Source organism: Phyllobates terribilis, unplaced genomic scaffold, assembly GCF_046119375.1.
Source record: "Phyllobates terribilis strain yellow unplaced genomic scaffold, ASM4611937v1 Scaffold_3__8_contigs__length_932513732, whole genome shotgun sequence".
Classification (NCBI taxonomy): Eukaryota; Metazoa; Chordata; class Amphibia; order Anura; family Dendrobatidae; genus Phyllobates; species Phyllobates terribilis.
In genome coordinates, this window is record NW_027362763.1 from 177,342,361 (window position 1) to 177,357,315 (window position 14,955).

Sequence of the window (14,955 nt, forward strand, 5' to 3'; positions counted from 1 at the left end):
TGACTGCACCTCCAGAAACCAGATGAAAGTTTAATCGGCAAACCAGCACATGTTTTCTTGACATAATCAGGGATGGATATTTGCCAGTGCAATGGAGAAAAATAACAAGATGTACGACGACGACGATGACGATGGTGGTGGCTCAGGGTGGTAGTGATGCCGAGGGACTGCTGTTGTATTCCCACTCCCTGGTAAAGACAAATGTCCCAATTCTCCTGTGGTGCGTAACACTAATGTTTTGGTCGGAGATCTCTGCTTTCTTTGGTTTTTCCACTTCAGGAACAGCTGCACACACATTAGGGGACTTCCACTCCATTTTATAAAAAAGAACTTTGCTTAAGTGTCCAAAGTCAACATAGTGGAACACGCAGTATTGGGTACATACTTTTCCAGAATCAAAGTCCATTGCACAGCACGTATTAATGTTCACTGTCCATTTGTCCTGAGCTATTCCTTCCATAGTCGACCTTCTTGGCCTATGAGATGCTCTGCTGTTTTAGGAGTCTCGTACCATCTTCTCTGTGCAATTCCCCGTCCGACTTCCCCTTCTGGGAAGATTGTGAAGCACACTTCTCTGTGGCCCCTGTGGACCTTAGGCCCCCAACGTTAAGGAAATATCTGCTTCAGATTTTCTTTTCTTTTAAACATGTTTTTATTAAGGATTTTATATATAGGTAACAATACAGGAAGAGATAAAGGTAGAGTGAAGTCAATATCAGTCACTATAGGTAACACAACCAGTTTTCTTTGCCTAGGACACCACTAAATTTTAAGCAATTGTGTAATTATATACAAGGCAAACTTAGAAGTGTAGAGTGTAGCTGATCGGTGTAAACATCCAAGAATATTTCTATCTAGACAGTATTCTAACGTCCATAGGCTTTGTATAAGAGATAATGATATACAGGGTGGGCCATTTATATGGATACACCTAAAATAAATGGGAATGGTTGGTGATATCAAATTCTTGTTTGTGGCACATTAGCATATGGGTGGGGGGAAACTTTTCCAGATGGGTGGTGACCATGGTGGCCATTTTGAAGTCGGCCATTTTGGATCCAACTTTATTTTTTTCAATGGGAAGAGGGTCATGTGACACATCAAACTTATTGAGAATTTCATCAGAAAAACAATGGTGTGCTTTGTTTTAACGTTACTTTATTCTTTCATGAGTTATTTACAAGTTTATGACCACTTATAAAATGTGTTCAAAGTGCTGCCCATTGTGTTGGATTGTCAATGCAACTCTCTTCTCCCACTCTTGACACACTGATAGCAACACCGCAGAAGAGATGCTAGCACAGGCTTCCAGTATCCATTGTTTCAGATGCTGTACATCTCGTATCTTGATGGTATGGTGTGGTATATGGGGTACAAAGACAGTAGGGCCATTCTTCATCAATGGAAACCTCAATGCCACTGGATATCTGAAATTGCTACATGATGATGTGTTGCCTTCTTTATGCACTGAAGATGGCGCGTTCCCTGAGTTTTTCCAACAAGATGTTGCACCACCACATTATGGGTGTCAGGTCCGAGCATTCCTACATGAATAGTTTCCTGGAAAGTGGATTTGTCGTCGTGGGCCACTTGAATGGCCACCAAGGTCTCCTGATCTGACCCCCTTAGACTTTTATCTTTGGGGTCATCTGAAGGAAATTGTCTATGCTATGAAGATACAAGATGTGCAGTATCTGAAACAACGGATACTGGAAGCCTGTGCTAGCATTTCTTCTGCGGTGTTGCTATCAGTGTGTCAAGAGTGGGAGAAGAGGGTTGCATTGACAATCCAACACAATGGGCAGCACTTTGAACACATTTTATAAGTGGTCATAAACTTGTAAATAACTCATGAAAGAATAAAGTTATGTTAAAACCAAGCACAACATTGTTTTTGTTACGAAATTCTCAATAGGTTTGATGTGTCACATGACCCTCTTCCCATTGAAAAAAATAAAGTTGGATCCAAAATGGCCAACTTCAAAATGGCCGCCATGGTCACCCCCCATCTGGAAAAGTTTTCACCCTCCCGTATACTAATGTGCCACAAACAGGAAGTTGATATCACCAACCATTCCCATTTATTTAGGTGTATCCATATAAACGGCCCACCCTGTACTGTCAAACTTTAATGATCTACATTATATAAGATTATGATCACAAAGGGCAAACCAGGTAATAGCGAAAAGTTAACATATAAGGGGTGAGGGGGAGGGAGAAACGAAGTGTTGAGTGTAGGGGAGGGGGGGGGGTGGTTTGCCCGATTAGTTGAAGTTCATGTTTTATATTTTATATTCTAGAGAAGCTGTTGCGCCAAGGAAGCCAGATCTCAACAAACCGCTTATGATTCTTCAGCTCCCAATTCGCCAATTCCTCCAGTCTATATATTTGTTCCACTTTTGCTTTTTAGAGTTGTATAGTTGGAGCGATGTCTGATTTCCACATAGTGGGTATAATAACTCTAGCAGAGGCTAAAAGTTGTCTCAGAATAATTTTTTTATTTTAGAGCAGACTTCTGGGGATACAGGCAATTGTACATAAAGAATCTTATTTACTGTGTGGATTATTTCCCCCAAAAGGGCCTAATTTTTGGGCATTTCCACCACGTGCATCAGTGTGCCTACTTCTGTTCAGCATCTCCAGCAATTAGGGCTGAATTCTTTATTAAATTTGTGCAGTTTTGCATATGCCATCTAGTAAGAACTTTATAACCATTTTCTTGTAATCTAATGCATCTAGACACCAATTTTGGGGCAAGTAATATTCCTTTAATTTCAGGGGAGAAGAAATACCTGTTTAGATCTGTTTCTCATTTTAGATAGGATTGAAAGTTTTACTAGAGAGTCTGAGGAGCTTAATTGTTTGTAGGGTTTCGCTAAGGTTTTCCTTTGTGGATTTGTTAAAGCGATGAGAGTTTCAATCTGTTATTTCTCTGTTTAGCTTAGGGGCTTTCCATATAGATTTGAGTCTAAGGGAAAAGGTAATAATAATAATCCTTTTATTTATATAGCGCCAACATATTCCGCAGCGCTTTGACATTATCGGCACTGTCTCCTTTGGGGCTCAAAGGATACATTCCCTATCACTATGTCTTTGGAGTGTGGGAGGAAACCGGAGAACCCGGAGGAAACCCACGCAAACACGGGGAGAATATACAAACTCCTATGAAAGAGAAGTGGGATAATCATGTTAGTACCCATGAGTTGGCCTAATTCTTCTCTGGAGGGGGTGTATCCTTTATCTAGTATTTCTTGCAGAGGTGTTGTAGATTTACATATAGAGCTATTGGCTGTGGCGATTTCTGTTGTTAAGAGGGAGAGAAGTAGGTCTCTTATTTTCAGAAGGGGGGATGGGTAGAGAGAGCAGAGTTGTCTGATGTGTGTTTGAGATCATATTTTGTATGTTGTAATAGTAAATGGATTTTTAATTGGATCTGGTTTTCTATTATTGGGTGCAGGAAATATAAGTTGTCTGAAGGGGAGTTTAATGTTCTCTTAGTCTATTTTGATCCAGGATATGTACGATGGGCATCTAATCCAATCAAGGATCCTTTGAAGGTGGACGGCATATTGTAATGTGCTGGGGTCCGGCAGGTCCATACCACCCCTGTGATGTGGGCGAGATAATATTTGAAGGGCGATTTTGGGTTTCTGGTTGTGCCAGAGAAAGCGGCTGAATAATTTTTTGTATGTCTGTGAAGAGGGATTTGAGGAGTTGGATGGGAATAGCCTGTATCAGATAGGTAATTTGGGGCCAAATAAGGCTTCTCAGTAGATTTTTTTTTCTATCTGTCCAAGAAATGTATGGGATATTCCACATTTGAGCAAGGTTAGCAATATTTTGGAGGAGGGGATGGAAATTTAGTTTAAAGAGGTCTTGTAATTTGGCAGAAATCATAATCCTGAGGAATCGAATGGATGGTGGTGACCAGTCAAACGGAGAATTGGATTCTAGATAGGTCTTTAAAGGGATCGGGATATTTATATTTAATACCTGTGATTTGTTCAAATTTACTTTGAAATTAGATATAGATCCAAATTCATCCAGTAGCTCTAGCACTGCCTGGAAAGCTGACTTTGGGTTGGAGATCATTACTAAGAAGTCGTCTGCATACGCAGCAACCTTATGTTCAGAGCCTCCACATCTAATACCCGCAATTCTCCGGTCCTCCCTTATTTTGCCGAAAGGTTTCGAAGGTAATTATCAAAAGCAATGGGGATAGGGGGCATCCCTGTCTGGTGCCGTTGAGAATATCAAAGGAAGAGGATAGTTGATCGTTAACTAAAACTTGTGCAGTAGGACTGCTGTACATTGAGAAGATTGCTTTGATGAATTGTTCTGGGATATTGAACGCTGCTAATGCTTCTCTCATACACAGCCAGTCGACGCTGTCAAACGTCTTTTCTGCATCTGTTCTTAGGAATACCAAAGGCACCAACGAAGACGGAGCATAGTGGACAATTTGGATCACTCAATGAATGTTGTATTTTCCCTCTCTGCCAGGGACAAATTCTACTTGATCTGGGTTTATCATGTCTGGGAGTAATGGTCTCAGTCTGGCAAGAATTTTTGCATAGAATTTTAGATCCGAGTTTAGCAATGATATAGGTCTATAACTGCCGCATAGGGTATTGTCCTTTCCTTCCTTGGGAATTATAGTAATGCTAGCTGCTATTGTTTGTGTGTGAAGGGGAGTTCCGTTTAAAGCTTCATTAAAGAGTCTCACTAGGTAAGGACTAAGAGCCGAACTGAAGGTATGGTAATAGAAGGAGGAGAGGCCGTCTGGGCCTGAGGATTTATTTTTTGGTGTGGAAGATAGGAGGTCCATTTGGGTTTCTGAGATCTTATGAAGGGAGGTGTTTTTTAGAAATTCTCGGATTTTTTCCCTCTTGTTTAAGGTGGGCTCTTGTTGCTGTGCTTCTAGGTTATATAATTTTTCGTAGTACATTTTAAATTCAGAGGCTCTCTCTTCTGTTCTATAAATTATTGGGCCTGTGTTGGTTTTCAGGCGGGAGATGAAAGATTTTGTTTTTCTGTTTCTTACTTGGGACATCAAACCTGGCTGATTTATCGCCGTGGGCATAGTATTTATATTTTGTGTATAGATAATGTTTTGCTGATTGAAGGTTCAAAAGGTTGCTTAACTTAGTTCTCAGGTCGCTTAGGTGAGAGTGTTGCGACTGTAAAAGGTTTTTTTGTTCTTTTTCAGTGTGTTGAATCTCATTAAGCAAATCTTGTTGTTCTCTCTTTTCTTTTAAACATAAGCGGCCAGTGAAATAAGCTTGCCCCTAATATAAGATTTGTGCGCCTCCCATAAAGTTTGGAGTGACACCTCTTCATTATGGTTATTTAGAAAAAATTCCAATAGTTTCCAGGTCAGCACCTTGCAGTTGTCTGGGTCTTTGAGTAATAACTCATTTAATTTCCAACGGTGTTGTTTTTTTGGTATATTAGGGATAGATAAAGGGGACTTAGTTATTTATTCCAATACTGACTCCTTTAGATTTTCCTGATTTAGAGGGGCTATGTACCTGATGCGCTCCCTGGGCCGTGGGGTACTTGACTCAATAGCCGGGCCAGTCCTGTATTGGGGTAGTCACGGTGGCATTGACCCGGTCCGTGGCCCTGGGCGGTCAAATAATTAAAGACAAGGGGAATAAAGTTTTTGGGATAATGTTTGTGACGCCACCCGTGGTATGCGGATATATGGGACCGCTGCAGCAGTGCAGATCCACTGGAGCTAATGGTGACGCAGCAGAGTTGGTTCAGCTCTCCACAGGCAGAGCTAAGCTCCAGGGTAGTGTAGATGATTTTAAGAGGTAGAATTTGTTGGTGCAGTGTAGTGCAGGGCTGGTGACGCAGTAATGAGTCAAGGACACAGTGGGGTGCAGTCTTCAGGCTTTACTTACAGTTCTAGGCAGTTCTAGCTTACCGCTGCAGCCGGTTATAACCGCCCACGTCGTTCAGTGTCCTCCGGGGTAGTGATCCAGCAAACTCTCAGGTATCTCAGGAGAACTTGGACGGGACCCCGTTCTGTGTACCTCTCCAGGTTGTCTCCCTGCGCTGGCTCTCGCCCTCCTGCCCTGCGCCTCACAACCAATGTCCCAAGCCAGTGGCCGGGGGCCTTGTCGGGCGACGTCCTCTTTGTCCCCTTGGTCCTCTATGGCCACCTTTTCGGCGATTAAGTGTGCAGTGTGGCTGCAGCACCTGAAATGCTGCAGCCTCCGGTTTGCTAGCTGAGACCTAAAGTACTCCACTAGGCTGAGGCCGGTCCCCTACTGCGGCCTGATCCCTCCACGTCAGCGTGAATTCGGGCGCACGGGTGGCCTCTGCACTCGTCGTGCCCCTGGGATCCCTTCTGTCTCTCTGGAGCCCTCCTCACTGCTCCTGTCTTCTTACCTGTGCTCCCTCCTTACCTGAGAGTTGGGTACCACACCTCTGGGTGAGATGCAGTACCTCTGTGGCAACTGGACCCGCAGGGGTGCCACATACCCATTTGGAGAAAGGTGTTTTGGGGAGAGATGGAATGTGCCCATCTCTAAAGTGTGTTTCTTGTAGCTGGCAGAAGTCTGCTTTCTTTATTTTAAGATATTTAATGACCTGACCACATTGTGAAGGGGAGTTAATTCCCCTAACATTATATGACAGAAATTTAAAGTTAGCCGTACTTACATGAGTCGAGAGAGGCATGTGCATGAGCCTGGCTGTCTCTTATTCTAGTGAGAAGGTGTGGGTGGGTTCTATCGGTAAAGCGGTATCGAGTGGTCTCGGTAATCTGCTTCCTCAGCTGTGGGAGTGGATGGTGATCTTCCATATTAATTGCTTGGACCAATTGTTGAGTTCTAAGGAGAGGGAGGAGGGGTGGTGAGAAAGAAGACAAACATTAGAACATATGTAAAACTTTTTCAAGAGTCTTAAAATTAGATATCTTGTGGATATGTCAGCACCTTCTAATAAGGCAACATTCATTAAATACAATAACAACATGTAACAAAGACAACATATGAACTCTGCATAAGAAAAATGGATTATAACATCAACGATCAATATTAACTATAAGTGTTCCTCAAAATGGGGCCCGGGAAAGGAATGGGCCAGTAGTCTCTAAACAAGAGACCGTACGAATTGCTCTCTCATCAATCCTTTATTGGAGAAGAATAATGAGTACAGGGTCACTGTCCAAACTTTGATGTGGGTCATTCGGAGAGAAGTCTTTTGGGAGTAAGTTTTCCCATTCTTTTCTTTTGTTTTCCTGTACGGTTGGATGAGACAGTTTCCAAGGCCGTGGGTGAAGGGACCGGGAACAAGGTCGTCAGGTCTTGGACTAAGCTCCAGTCCTCGATTTGGATGTTGGAAAGGTACAAAATTGTAGGAGCTTCCTGCAAATCTTCTCTTGAACGAATGGAGAGTCTTTTACCTTCTACCGAAAATGAGATTACGAAAGCAAAGAACCAGGTTTAAAGAATTATTTTCTTCCTTAAGGCGTTAGTAAACGGTTTGAGTGTCTTTCTTTTTTGTAGGGTTTGAGAGGGGAGATCTTGAAAGATTTAAGATTTGGGCATCTTCGAAGGAGAGTTTATCCAAGCCCCAGGATTTTTTGAGGATGTCTTCTTTCACTTTATAATTCAGGAGACTGCATATTATGTCTCGGGGGGGGGGCTCGGTGGGGTTTGGCTTTCTTCAAAGAGCCCTATGAGATATTAGTTCTCACCTAATATCTGGATGAAAAGGACCTTTATTGTAGATAAAATGGATTTTGGGAGGACCGAATCTGGAAAACCACTAATTCGTAGGTTGTTTCAGCGTCCTCTATTCTCTAGGTTTTCTAGGGCTTCAAAAGCCGAGATCAGATAATGTTGGCACTTTTGGAAACTTTCTGCAGTCACTCCAGAGAAGTTGCATAAGGATTGTTGAGTTTTTCAAGTGTTTCGACACTGGATCTTATTTGTGTTATCTCTTGTTTTATATCTTTCTTTCAAAAGGGGGTCCAGAGCCGAGAGAAGGGCTTTCTGAATAAAGGTGCGAGAGACAGGTCTTGTATCTTGTGTCATCTTCAGTATCACTGTCCTGTTTCTCATTCAGCTGGTGTTTAACTGTTGTAGAGAGATCTTTAGAAAGAGATGACATTGTAGGGAGTAAGTTAGTTTTCTTGATACATTTTTCCATATCTTCCTTTCATTTTTGAGTGTGTATTAACTTCTCTGGCGGACCCTCCAACTATTTTAACCATTTTGCCTGAGAATCTTTTTGTTGAATAGATAGTTTAGAGTTCTGTGTTGTTTTGTAAAAGAATCTCACAGCGGAAGGTGGTTTAAATGAAGTTATGCACATGTGGATATTGTTTTGAGATGAAAAAAGAAAAAAAAGGTTGTATTCCACTTTTTGCCTCCAGATGTCACTAGAGTCTCACAGTTTTTATTAAGACTGTTCTTCAGTATCTGTGTCAGGAGAGCTGATGTGATTCACACCCCCTGTGTCTATAGTGACACTGTAATGATTTTTCAGTGGAAAAAATAAAGTTCTAATTTTGTTTTGCTGGGAGAGCAGATGGGTGGCTGCTTAGTCACTGTATGACTTTAGGTATTGGGGGGGTGGGAGAGTTGAAGGTGATCTATATTCTTCTTCTTGAGTCCTCTCCACAGGCGCTGGGGAGAGAGAAGAAGCACCCTGATGGTAGTTGTCCACTGATATTGATCCAAGGGAGCCGAAGAGAAGCTACCGCCTCAGACCCAGTTACATGCGCCCTCTCTCCTTCTGTTGCTCTGCGCTGCCAAGTTGGTGGTGGCTCTGGACGGATGGAGGGAGAGGGATCCCAGGCCACCATCACAGCTCGGCCGATGGCAATCTGGGTCGGGGTCCGCCTCTCCTGTGCTCCGGTAGCAGCACTCACGCACAGCCTCCATCACCTCACCGGGCAGTTGCAAAGGCGCCGGATCGTGGGAGGTAGGTACTTTGCGGTCAGAGCTGTGGGGTCGATGGTCCTCTGTTTCCTCCTACCTCCATCCTTGGGGCTCCTCTGGTTGATCGGTGCCTACGGGAATGCGGTGGCAGCTGCTATTGCCTCTAGACAGCTGCCTCCGAAAGCTTGGGTCTGTCAGGTCGGTGGCTGTCTCGTCCTGGAGACTCTGAGTTAGCGCTGGGGTATCGTCTCCAGCACGTCAGCAAGTTGTGCTGTACGCCTTCAGGCAAGGCCGCGGCTTCAAGTTCTCTGGTGGGCCCAAATTTTCAGAGCTGAGTTGGAGCTCCAGTGAGGTATTTATCTGCAGATCTTAGGTTTTAGAATGTTTCTGGAGTTTTTGGGCAGTGAATGGTGGATGAAATCCCCAGATTATAAGGGGATTTTAGGTTGGGCCTAGGAGCTCCCAGATATGTGACCTTCTCCTGCAGCAGCTAGACACGCCGCTGCTGCTTCAAATTTTCTGACTGATGTTTTTCTACTGCTGGACAAACCATGCTCCTGGTGCCCCCTGGACCTTCACTACTGCTCTGTCACATCTCTCCCTCTGACTCTATCTACAACTTCTTGCAATCAGGAAGTGTCCTAGTTCTTCACTCTCCTGCTTCTCCCACACTGGAGCAGCTCCTGAACCCCTTAACTGTTTCCTGACTAATAACTAAATACTTCCTATGCTATAGTGCCTACCTGCACTACCCCATTCCTAATCTAACACTCTTTCTATACCTGTCCTTTAGTGACCCTGTAACTAACACATCAGACAGTATGCAATATGAAACACTCTTATTTAAACATAAGATACAACATTATATTTACACAGGAGAAAGAGGCGCATGACCGCTCAGATCATCCTCTTACAATGCCACCGACTATGTATCAATCGAGGGTGTGGCTTGGATGACAGTAAGATCAGTGGGAGGCGAAAGGGGAGAAGGACATCTAGATTGATTCATTTAGCAACTCTGATTTCTGGCTTCCTTGCCTTTCCCAAATGAGGGAGTGATGTTACTTTATGTTCTGATGAAGAACTGTAACTCCTAGCCTATATAAGTTGAGATGGCCATGGCTTATTTTCTTCATGCAGAACCTACAAATTTACTATAAATTGTCTGGAAATAACTTGCAAAAGAACTCACACACACATGAGGCCCACATGTGTGACTCACCAGCACCATCAGCCATACTGTTCAGACCCTGTTGACCCTCCTCCCCAAACAGCACAAGCATCATCACCAAATTTTTTTTTTTAGAAACATTCAAAAATTAAAGTCACTAAAACAATAAAAAAAACCTTTAAGTTTGGTATCATCTTATTCGTACTGACCTGGAGAATCATGTGGCATATTAGCAGAATCCGTATTATCATTATGGAAATGCATAAATAATACAATTATTTTTCAATACTTTACAATTATTATTTTTATTTTTTAAAGGTGAACCCCCGTAGAGAAGTCTACTGGACTCATGTTAAATCAGATGCCTGCAGATTTGCAATGATGTGGAAGTATGGAGGCATTTACATGGATACAGATGTCATTTCTATTCGACCAATTCCTGAAGACCATTTTCTAGCTGCTGAAACATTTTCAACTACCAGCAGTAGTGTTTTTGGCCTCTCTTCATATCACAAACTGACATGGGAGTTTATGGAAAACTTTGTACAGAATTATATAGGAAGGAAATGGGGACATCAAGGACCAGGAGTTTTCACACGTGTTGTGAATAAGTATTGTGGTGTTCCCAAGTTTATATATATAAATCATGCCAAGTGTGCAAATGTCTCTTACTTTCATCCTGAACGATTCTATCCTATTTTATATCCATCCTGGAGAAAATATTTTGAAGTATGGAGCAAATTGCCCACATTTAAAAACTCCTTTGCACTTCATCTGTGGAACTACATGAATGATGAAAAAGAAACAATGGTCCCTAGGACTAACACGCTGGTGGAACATCTCTACCAACAGTACTGCCCTTCCACCTATGAAGCAATTCTGAACAGTAAAGCAACATACCTGTAGTCTGGATTATATCAAAGTATCCCAAAGAATTTATTAAAACTTCTAGACAGTAAAAATGGTACAATTATCCATATTAACCACTGCCTTAACTAGTCTCACTTTCCAAAGGGACTTTAAAAATGAGAAATTCAATCTGAATTTGCAACTAGTTTCTCCCATTTATTATGTCGATGCTATCTTAAACCAAAATGCAGTATCCAAAGCATCAGCTACTATGTCCTATGTGTGAACCATGCCTTTTTTTTAACACAATTTATTATGTCCGTCAGCACAACCTTTTAAGCATCTTATTATACACAACTTCTGTCTGCGTCTATAAGAGAACTAATAGGGCAGCCGTGGTGGTCATTGCTAGGCTCCCTATTTCAATGAACATGTATCAATATCCTCTCCATCATTTGGTGGTCATATGCTAACTGAATGAACCCCCTCCCCATTTATCCATTCAGGTGAGACTGACCAAAAAAAACAGCTTCAAATATTGTGTCAACCTACCAATCATATCAAGTGAAAGTCGTTTTAGATCCTTACTCTCACTCCTGAAGTCTTGAACAGAAAAAATTACATAGTGTGTGACAGCACAGTAATGAAGAAGACTATCTGTACAGTTTCTTTAGTCTTTCCTGGCTTTCTCATCTAATCTCTATGGCTAAGCTGTGATGTCCTTTTACTATCCCAAACTCACCATGAAATGGCTCCAGCATTTTCTGCTTATACTTTTGTGCAGGCTATGATAGTCCTTCCTGATTGGCTGTGCTTTACAATGTAATGTGATAACTAAAAAGCATTATAGGGAAGCCCTCCCAGTCGCATCCAGGATCATATGGTGCTTCTAAGACTATGTTCAGACGTTGTGTTTTTACTGCGTTTTTTTTTTCAAATATATTCAAATTAAAAGCTATGTGATTTCAGAAATCTCATGCACACACAATTTTTTTTTTTCCTGACTGAATTGGAAAACTGCAACAAGTCACTTCCTTCAGCAATTTTTCAGCATTTTTGCAGTGTATTTTCACCCATAGAAAGCAATGAGTAAGTTCAAAAAGCAAATTACAGGTTTTGATGCATTTTTAGTGAAAAAAAGCATGTACAGCACTATGTTAAGCCCATTTATTTTAGTTTAATTTTAGTTAGTGATGCATAAACAATAAACATTGGCTGACCAAGGTGTGAAATTGAACAAAACCTGAGCAACTCAATGGTTGACCAAAGTGTAAAAGTAAACAGTGTCCTACAAACTTAATGCTGTTCCATTGTGTTAGGTAAACTATTCCAGACCAATTTAACTCCCCTCCCTGTTCCATTTGTAATTGTGTATTTTTTCATGAACTCATATGAACCTTTTTGTTCAGAATAGTCACTATTTTTTCAGACCTAAAAAAAATCTTTTTCCACTAAATAATTTTGATTAAATTGGCCTTTTTTCGAAAATGGTTTTATGGTTTCACATATGTCTTACATTGGTGACCTATGTTCATGCTTATGTGATGGAAGCAAAGCTGAACTCTAGGATACTGCAAAAAGCAGCAAAAAAACGCAGCAGAAAACACAGCAAAACATGCTTTTTGTAAGCAGCTTCTATACTGCTAAGAAAGCAGGTTTTGCCTGCAGAAAAAAAACTCAACATGTGAACATAGCCTAAGGCTGGTGCAATTTTATACGATGTTTAAAACCATGGCATTTTAGGTGATTAGTGTAAGGGAAATCAAATATTATTGTAATTTGCAAATTTCTGACATACAATTTCAATTAGAATCAATTTGCTCATCTATAGCAATTATATATCCAATATATTGTCCATAACTTCCTGCCTCCCATACAACATGCTCCTTCTGCACCTCCTTTCATTGCAAAATCACAGAAATTAAAGGCTAACCTCACCTTTGTTGCCATGAAAACGCTGCTTCTCAGTCTCTGTTCCCATTATGCAGGTGCACTTATGATGCTCTTCTGGACGACGCAGAATTTCACGCAAGTTTTATTCAACTTCACTGGCTTTTTAAAGCACAGATATATCATTTTTCATTGCAAATTCTTCATTGTTCCTACTGGAAATCCTGATACTTCATGCAAGTGTACAATATTTACTCCAACTTTCTCGAATACGTTGAATTTGCACCTTAACCCCTATTCTGTCAATGCAGTTTCAGCCATCATACTATATAGTGCCTATATCTTATTTACTTTTTGATATTGTTGATATCCCATATTATAATGGACACAGATTGAAAATAGTTTATACCTTATATTAAGTTGTTTTGTGTTAGTAGCTAGCCTTATCTGCATTGCTTATTCTGTTCATATAATTTAACCAATTGTCTGCTTGCATGATTCGGTGCCAAATATACCGTGCATATGTATCCAATACTTTACATTGGATTGTCTGATCATTAGTTTACTGAGATTTCCCTACAGTTATAAATGCACCAAGGACCCAGAATGACAAAATCTCACTTCTTGCTATATGTTAATTATTCACATGATATGAATGTATTTACCATATTTGTATTGTAACAAGCGAATAAATCTTTATACTTTTTTTACCTAAACCTGGAGTGTTGAGTGAAATAATTCTGTTTACCTTTTCTACCATATTCCACTTAGATTATACTGTAGATTTTGACAGTGGCATCTAATGTGTTAAATTGCAAGGTTCGATGATCTCAACAATCCCAAATTTCGGCAGGAGCATGGCTATGTATGTCAGCCCAGCTACTGCAATTGATTGTGTGGATACAAAGGCGGTAACTGCCTGATCAGCATGCCGTATGTATTCGTCAAAGAGCTTTAATTTGCCAGTGCTCATGATGGATATATACAGCACTGGCAAATTAAAGGCGCAGCTAGATGTTCATCTTGGGGGCAAAACTTCTGAGTGGGCTCCTAATCGGGTAACCATGTTAACTACGGTAGCACACCCTAATAGTGGGCGAACCTCTGCAAATGACCAGGGCCGGCTCCAGGTTTTTCTGGGCCCCAGGTGAAAGAGTCTCAGTGGGCCCCTTTAATACATACCACGATTCACGATGCACAGATACCGCAGAGAAATATATATATATAAATTCCACAATAGCTCAGAAACCCGCGAATCGCTCCACACAGAATACTGGCCCCCATATAAGGCCCCATACGGAATACAGGCCCCCATATAAGGCCCCATACGGAGTACTGGCCCCCATATAAGGCCCCATACGGAATACTGGCCCCCATATAAGGCCCCATACGGAATACTGGCCCCCATATAAGGCCCCATACGGAATACTGGCCCCCATATAAGGCCCCATACTGAATCCTGGCCCCCATATAAGGCTCCATATGGAATACTTGGCCCCCATACAGAATACTGGCCTCCATATAAGGCTCCATATGGAATACTGGCCCCCATATAAGGCTCCATACAGGATACTGGTCCCCTTATAACTCTCCAAACAGGATACTGGCCCCCATATAATGCTCCATACAGGATACTGGTCCCCTTATAACGCTCCAAACAGGATACTGGCCCCCATATAATGCTGCATGCAGGCTGTTACCCCCCCACATAATGCCCCATACAGGCTGTCCCCCCCCCCCCTTATAATGCTCCATGCAGGCTGTTACCCCCCACATAATGCCCCATGCAGGCTGTCCCCCCCTTATAATGCTCCATGCAGGCTGTTCCCCCCCCCACATAATGCACTATGCAGGCTGCCCCCCCCTTATAATGCCCCATGCAGGCTGTTCCCCACCTTATAATGCCCCATGCAGGCTGTCACCCCTCCTCTTTATAATGCCCCATGCAGGATGTACCCCCCTCTTTATAAGGCCCCATGCAGGATGTCACCCCCCTCTTTATAATTCCCCATGCAGGATGTCACCCCCCCTCTTTATAATGCCCCATGCAGGATGTCACCCCCCTCTCTTTATAATGCCCCATGCAGGATGTCACCCCCCTCTTTATAATGCCCCATGCAGGATGTCACCCCCTCTCTTTATAAT

General features: G+C 42.0%; 1 protein-coding gene across 2 annotated transcripts in view; it reads left to right on the plus strand.

Annotated features, from left to right (window-relative positions):
- LOC141258969 (alpha-1,4-N-acetylglucosaminyltransferase-like) overlaps nucleotides 1–13,526 on the plus strand; it is a 194,245-nt gene extending 180,719 nt beyond the window's left edge. For both annotated transcript variants that reach the window (XM_073674301.1, XM_073674300.1), the window contains one exon: nucleotides 10,390–13,526. In XM_073674301.1, the coding sequence (XP_073530402.1) occupies nucleotides 10,390–10,977 (588 nt within the window). In that variant the 3' untranslated portion in view covers nucleotides 10,978–13,526. The remainder of the gene's footprint in view (nucleotides 1–10,389) is intronic.
- Nucleotides 13,527–14,955: the final 1,429 nt, after the last annotated feature.